Here is a 6951-nt window from a genome sequence, read left to right on the forward strand (position 1 = left end):
CCATCGGAGTAAACAGATGTAATTGGCCATCGGAGTAAACAGACGTAACTGGCCATCGGAGTAAACAGACGTAATTGGCCATCGGAGTAAACAGACGTAATTGGCCATCGGAGTAAACAGACGTAATTGGCCATCGGAGTAAACAGACGTAATTGGCCGTCGGAGTAAACAGACGTAATTGGCCGTCGGAGTAAACAGACGTAATTGGCCATCGGAGTAAACAGACGTAATTGGCCGTCGGAGTAAACAGACGTAATTGGCCATCGGAGTAAACAGACGTAATTGGCCATCGGAGTAAACAGACGTAACTGGCCATCGGAGTAAACAGACGTAATTGGCCATCGGAGTAAACAGACGTAACTGGCCATCGGAGTAAACAGACGTAATTGGCCATCGGAGTAAACAGACGTAACTGGCCATCGGAGTAAACAGACGTAACTGGCCATCGGAGTAAACAGACGTAATTGGCCATCGGAGTAAACAGACGTAATTGGCCATCGGAGTAAACAGACGTAATTGGCCATCGGAGTAAACAGACGTAACTGGCCATCGGAGTAAACAGACGTAACTGGCCATCGGAGTAAACAGACGTAACTGGCCATCGGAGTAAACAGACGTAATTGGCCATCGGAGTAAACAGACGTAATTGGCCATCGGAGTAAACAGACGTAACTGGCCATCGGAGTAAACAGACGTAATTGGCCATCGGAGTAAACAGACGTAACTGGCCATCGGAGTAAACAGACGTAACTGGCCGTCGGAGTAAACAGACGTAATTGGCCATCGGAGTAAACAGACGTAATTGGCCATCGGAGTAAACAGACGTAACTGGCCATCGGAGTAAACAGACGTAATTGGCCATCGGAGTAAACAGACGTAACTGGCCATCGGAGTAAACAGACGTAAATGGCCATCGGAGTAAACAGACGTAACTGGCCATCGGAGTAAACAGACGTAACTGGCCATCGGAGTAAACAGACGTAACTGGCCATCGGAGTAAACAGACGTAATTGGCCATCGGAGTAAACAGACGTAACTGGCCATCGGAGTAAACAGACGTAATTGGCCATCGGAGTAAACAGACGTAACTGGCCATCGGAGTAAACAGACGTAAATGGCCATCGGAGTAAACAGACGTAATTGGCCATCGGAGTAAACAGACGTAACTGGCCATCGGAGTAAACAGACGTAACTGGCCATCGGAGTAAACAGACGTAACTGGCCATCGGAGTAAACAGACGTAATTGGCCATCGGAGTAAACAGACGTAACTGGCCATCGGAGTAAACAGACGTAACTGGCCATCGGAGTAAACAGACGTAACTGGCCATCGGAGTAAACAGACGTAATTGGCCATCGGAGTAAACAGACGTAACTGGCCATCGGAGTAAACAGACGTAATTGGCCATCGGAGTAAACAGACGTAACTGGCCATCGGAGTAAACAGACGTAATTGGCCATCGGAGTAAACAGACGTAACTGGCCATCGGAGTAAACAGACGTAATTGGCCATCGGAGTAAACAGACGTAACTGGCCATCGGAGTAAACAGACGTAAATGGCCATCGGAGTAAACAGACGTAACTGGTCATCGGAGTAAACAGACGTAATTGGCCATCGGAGTAAACAGACGTAAATGGCCATCGGAGTAAACAGACGTAACTGGCCATCGGAGTAAACAGACGTAACTGGCCATCGGAGTAAACAGACGTAACTGGCCATCGGAGTAAACAGACGTAATCCGTTTTCTATGCATTGCAGATCTATGCACGATTGTAAAGAAAACGGGACACTCACAGGCGATATCCAAGAGCAGAAGCGGCCATTGCGCACGTTTCGACAAAGAAATTTTCTTTCTTTTTTTTTGTCTCTCGATTTTCCTTTGTTCTTATGTGTGCTAGTGGGGTCAGCGGAGGTCAAGAAGAGTTTACGTTTGTGGCTCATGACCTAGCATGTTTTACACGCCTTGCTCGCCGCCGCCTCGTTGACCTGGGCGAAGTAACAGCCATAAATCGATCATAAGCTACCCACTCCTTTTCCACCGTCTGCCGCCCTTTATCCACTCTCTGTTCTCGCTCATCCACCTTCTGTTCACGCTCATTCAGCTTTGTTCGCACACCTGTTCTTGTTCATTATTCCTCTGTTCTCGCTTATCCACCTTCTTCTGTTCTCGCTCATCCACCTTCTGTTCACGCTCATTCAACTTTGTTCGCACACCTGTTCTTGTTCATTATTCCTCTGTTCTCGCTTATCCACCTTCTTCTTCTGTTCTCGCTTATCCACCTTCTTCTTCTGCTCTCGCTTATCCACCTTCTTCTTCTGTTCTCGCTTATCCACCTTCTTCTTCTGTTCTCTCTCATCCACCTTCTGTTCACGCTCATTCAACTTTGTTCACGCACCTGTTCTTGTTCATTATTCCTCTGTTCTCGCTTATCCACCTTCTTCTTCTGTTCTCGCTTATCCACCTTCTTCTTCTATTCTCCCTCATCCACCTTCTGTTCACGCTCATTCAACTTTGTTCACGCACCTGTTCTTGCTCATCATTCCTCTGTTCTCGCTTATCCACCTTCTTCTTCTGTTCTCGCTTATCCACCTTCTTCTTCTGTTCTCCCTCATCCACCTTCTGTTCACGCTCATTCAACTTTGTTCACGCACCTGTTCTTGCTCATCATTCCTCTGTTCTCGCTTATCCACCTTCTTCTTCTGTTCTCGCTTATCCACCTTCTTCTTCTGTTCTCCCTCATCCACCTTCTGTTCACGCTCATTCAACTTTGTTCACGCACCTGTTCTTGCTCATCATTCCTCTGTTCTCGCTCATCCACCTTCTTCTTCTGTTCTCGCTTATCCACCTTCTTCTTCTGTTCTTGCTTATCCACCTTCTTCTGTTCTCGCTTATCCACCTTCTTCTTCTGTTCTTGCTTATCCACCTTCTTCTGTTCTCGCTTATCCACCTTCTTCTTCTGTTCTTGCTTATCCACCTTCTTCTGTTCTCGCTTATCCACCTTCTTCTGTTCTCGCTCATCCACCTTCTGTTCAAGCTCATTCAACTTTGTTCACACACCTGTTCTTGTTCATTATTCCTCTGTTCTCGCTTATCCACCTTCTTCTTCTGTTCTCGCTTATCCACCTTCTTCTTCTGTTCTCGCTTATCCACCTTCTTCTTCTGTTCTCGCTTATCCACCTTCTGTTCACGCTCATTCAACTTTGTTCACACATCTGTTCTTGTTCATTATTCCTCTGTTCTCGCTTATCCACCTTCTTCTTCTGTTCTCGCTTATCCACCTTCTTCTTCTGTTCTCGCTTATCCACCTTCTTCTTCTGTTCTCGCTTATCCACCTTCTTCTGTTCTCGCTTATCCACCTTCTTCTTCTGTTCTCGCTTATCCACCTTCTTCTTCTGTTCTCGCTTATCCACCTTCTTCTGTTCTTGCTCATCCACCTTCTTCTTCTGTTCTCGCTTATCCACCTTCTTCTTCTGTTCTCGCTCATTCAACTTTGTTCACACGCCTGTTCTTGCTCATCATTCCTCTGTTCTCGCTTATCCACCTTCTTCTTCTGTTCTCGCTTATCCACCTTCTTCTGTTCTTGCTTATCCACCTTCTTCTGTTCTCGCTTATCCACCTTCTTCTGTTCTCGCTCATCCACCTTCTGTTCAAGCTCATTCAACTTTGTTCACACACCTGTTCTTGTTCATTATTCCTCTGTTCTCGCTTATCCACCTTCTTCTTCTGTTCTCGCTTATCCACCTTCTTCTTCTGTTCTCGCTTATCCACCTTCTTCTTCTGTTCTCGCTCATCCACCTTCTGTTCAAGCTCATTCAACTTTGTTCACACACCTGTTCTTGTTCATTATTCCTCTGTTCTCGCTTATCCACCTTCTTCTTCTGTTCTCGCTTATCCACCTTCTTCTTCTGTTCTCGCTTATCCACCTTCTTCTTCTGTTCTCGCTTATCCACCTTCTTCTGTTCTTGCTCATCCACCTTCTTCTTCTGTTCTCGCTTATCCACCTTCTTCTTCTGTTCTCGCTTATCCACCTTCTTCTGTTCTTGCTCATCCACCTTCTTCTTCTGTTCTCGCTTATCCACCTTCTTCTTCTGTTCTCGCTCATCCACCTTCTGTTCACGCTCATTCAACTTTGTTCACACGCCTGTTCTTGCTCATCATTCCTCTGTTCTCGCTTATCCACCTTCTTCTTCTGTTCTCGCTCATCCACCTTCTGTTCACGCTCATTCAACTTTGTTCACACGCCTGTTCTTGCTCATCATTCCTCTGTTCTCGCTTATCCACCTTCTTCTTCTGTTCTCGCTTATCCACCTTCTTCTTCTGTTCTTGCTTATCCACCTTCTTCTTCTGTTCTCGCTCATCCACCTTCTGTTCACGCTCATTCAACTTTGTTCACACACCTGTTCTTGTTCATTATACCTCTGTTCTCGCTTATCCACCTTCTTCTGTTCTCGCTTATCCACCTTCTTCTTCTGTTCTCGCTTATCCACCTTCTTCTTCTGTTCTCGCTTATCCACCTTCTTCCTCTGTTCTCGCTTATCCACCTTCTTCTTCTGCTCTCGCTTATCCACCTTCTGTTCACGTTCATCCACCTTCCATTCACGCTCCTTCCACTTTTATTCACACTTATCCACCTGTTCTTGTTCATCATTCCTCTGTTCTGTCTCATCCACCCACTCTTCGCACTCATCCACCCTATGTCCACCTCCTCCTCTGCTCTCTATTCCGCCTCATCCACTCTTTACACCAACCTCTCATCCACTGTCATCCTCAACCTTCCTAACCTTATCGTATATCTGCCCCCCCCCCCCTTTTCATCCACTCCATAGCTTCCCACTCTCTACTTCCATCCCCTCATCCATCCTTTATCTTCATCCACTCTCTTCTTCCACTCCTTCATCCATCCCTTATCCTCATCCACTCTCAATTTCCACCTCTTCATCCATCCTTTACCTTCATCCACTCTCTACTTCCATCCCCTCATCTATCCCTTATCCTCATCCACTCTCAATTTCCACCTCTTCATCCATCCTTTATCTTCATCCACTCTCTTCTTCCACTCCTTCATCCATCCCTTATCCTCACTCACTCTCTATTTCCACCCCTCCATCCATCCTTTACCTCCATCCACTCTCTACACCCCATCTTCTCATCCACTCTACCTTCAGCCGCCATCCACCATCAACCCGACCCCTGATCCACTCTACCCACGTCTAATCGTCCACTTTCTATTCCCTCTCCTTCATCCACCCTATACAACCCCTCACTCCCCCACCTTACCCCCCACCTCCCACCCGCCCACACACATACACGCACACAAGTATGCACACACACGCACACATAAAACGGAAAGTCAATAACATTTTCTCTTCAAGAAGCAGATGTAAGAAAAAAGTGACACAAAAATAAGAAAATAAAAGATAAACTAAAATAAATGGATGAATGGAGAAATAGAAAATAAAAGGAAAACTATCACTGGACATCAGTTTTGCCTCTCTTAAACGAAGCATAACCCTCCCCCCCCTCCCCTCCCTACTTCCCCCTCCCCTCCCCCCCAGGTGAAAGGTAACGGGTTTCCCAAAATTCGTATTCATCCTGCGACCCCGTATTTCGATAAGAATTCATGGTTCTCGGAATTGATGAGTATCGTAAAAGTTGGGTCCAGGAATCGTGTCCATCTCGTGTGATCTTCGCTTTAACGTGTTTCTGATAGACGGCGACGGAGATGTATCACGGGCGGGCACTGGGGTGGGTGGGTGTGGGTGGGGATGGGGGTGGGGTGGGGGTGGGGCGTGGCGTTAGGGGCCTTTTAGTGCTGGTCTGGGGCTGCCTGGCCTGTCCCTCTCGCCTTCTCGTGCAAATATGTATGTATGTATATCCGGCAATGAACGCACGCACGCATGCACACCCACACACATGCACCCCCCCCCCCCCACAGCACATGTACACAAACACACATGTATATATGCATATCCATAGGGGTAGTTAGATATTTTGAAGTGGAGGGGGTGGAGTAGGTTCCCCCCAAAATAGACGGGGGTCCTGGGAGCTTGCCAGGGGCAGCGCCCCAATAGGGGAACCGGGTCGAAGCCCCGGAAATTATGGATTTTAGTAGTGTTAAAGATAAACTTTATAATTTCTTATTAAGATCAAATTTGACATAGTGGTTATTCACTTTTGAACACAATACTCAGTCGCAAGGGTCAGTGTTTTCAACAACTGGGTAACTGAGGAAGTGCACTGTTTGTTTGTTTACAGGAAATGTCCTCGAAAGTTGAGGAGAGGGGAGCAGAAGTTGGGCCCCGCCCCCTCCCTTCTAGAGTGGGGGGCTGGCTGTTGCCCCCTTTTCATACGCCTATGATATGTGCATATATATGTGTGTGTATATATATGTATATATATGTAATTTATATGCATATATATATATATATATATATATATATATATATATATATATATATATATATGTGTGTGTGTGTGTGTGTGTGTGTGTGTGTGTCTGTGTTGTGTGTGTGTGTGTGTGTGTGTGTGTGTGTGTGTGTGTGTGTGTGTGTGTGTGTGTGTGTGTGTGTGTGTGTGTGTGTGTGTGTGTGTGTGCATACATATATATATATATATATATATATATATATATATATATATATATATATATATATATATATATACTATATGTATATAGACATACACACACGTATATATAGTTCATGAATTCATAATATTATTCTTTCTTAAATTACAGTAGTATTTGACCATTTTACCCTCTGCCTTTCAAAAACATAAACCACACCCGCTACCATCCTACCATTCCTTCTAAGGATGTGTCAGTGCATATTTACACACTGACACATCCTTAGTATTCTTCATCATTGTCACATCCTTATTCCTCATCATCCTCAGTATTCTTCAGCATTGTCATTCGTCAGTATTCCTCGTCATTGACACATCCCCAGTT

General features: G+C 45.6%; 1 protein-coding gene across 1 annotated transcript; it reads right to left on the reverse strand.

Moving 5' to 3' along the window:
• Positions 1 to 1938: 1938 nt before the first annotated feature.
• Positions 1939 to 6890, reverse strand: LOC138864826 (golgin subfamily A member 6-like protein 26). The gene is made up of 7 exons (XM_070133433.1): positions 6840 to 6890; positions 4400 to 4612; positions 3678 to 3818; positions 3060 to 3200; positions 2654 to 2767; positions 2216 to 2383; positions 1939 to 2103 (listed from the first exon to the last, which is right to left on the reverse strand). Exons 1-7 carry the CDS (start codon positions 6888 to 6890, stop codon positions 1939 to 1941), a joined length of 993 nt encoding a protein of 330 aa, XP_069989534.1.
• Between the last annotated feature and the right edge of the window lie 61 nt (positions 6891 to 6951).

This window comes from Penaeus vannamei, chromosome 18 (genome assembly GCF_042767895.1).
Source record: "Penaeus vannamei isolate JL-2024 chromosome 18, ASM4276789v1, whole genome shotgun sequence".
NCBI classification, from domain to species: Eukaryota; Metazoa; Arthropoda; class Malacostraca; order Decapoda; family Penaeidae; genus Penaeus; species Penaeus vannamei.

What these genes read in the sequence shown, in the direction of transcription:
- LOC138864826 (XM_070133433.1), bottom strand. Translation starts at nt 6,890, where the DNA reads ATGATGAGGAATAAGGATGTGACAATGATGAAGAATACTAAGGATGTG. An exon ending in GGAATGATGAGCAAGAACAG is followed by an intron (nt 2,384 to 2,653) that starts GTGCGTGAACAA and finishes GCGTGAACAAAG; the next exon opens with TTGAATGAGCGTGAACAGAA. An exon ending in GGAATAATGAACAAGAACAG is followed by an intron (nt 2,104 to 2,215) that starts GTGTGCGAACAA and finishes GTGCGAACAAAG; the next exon opens with CTGAATGAGCGTGAACAGAA.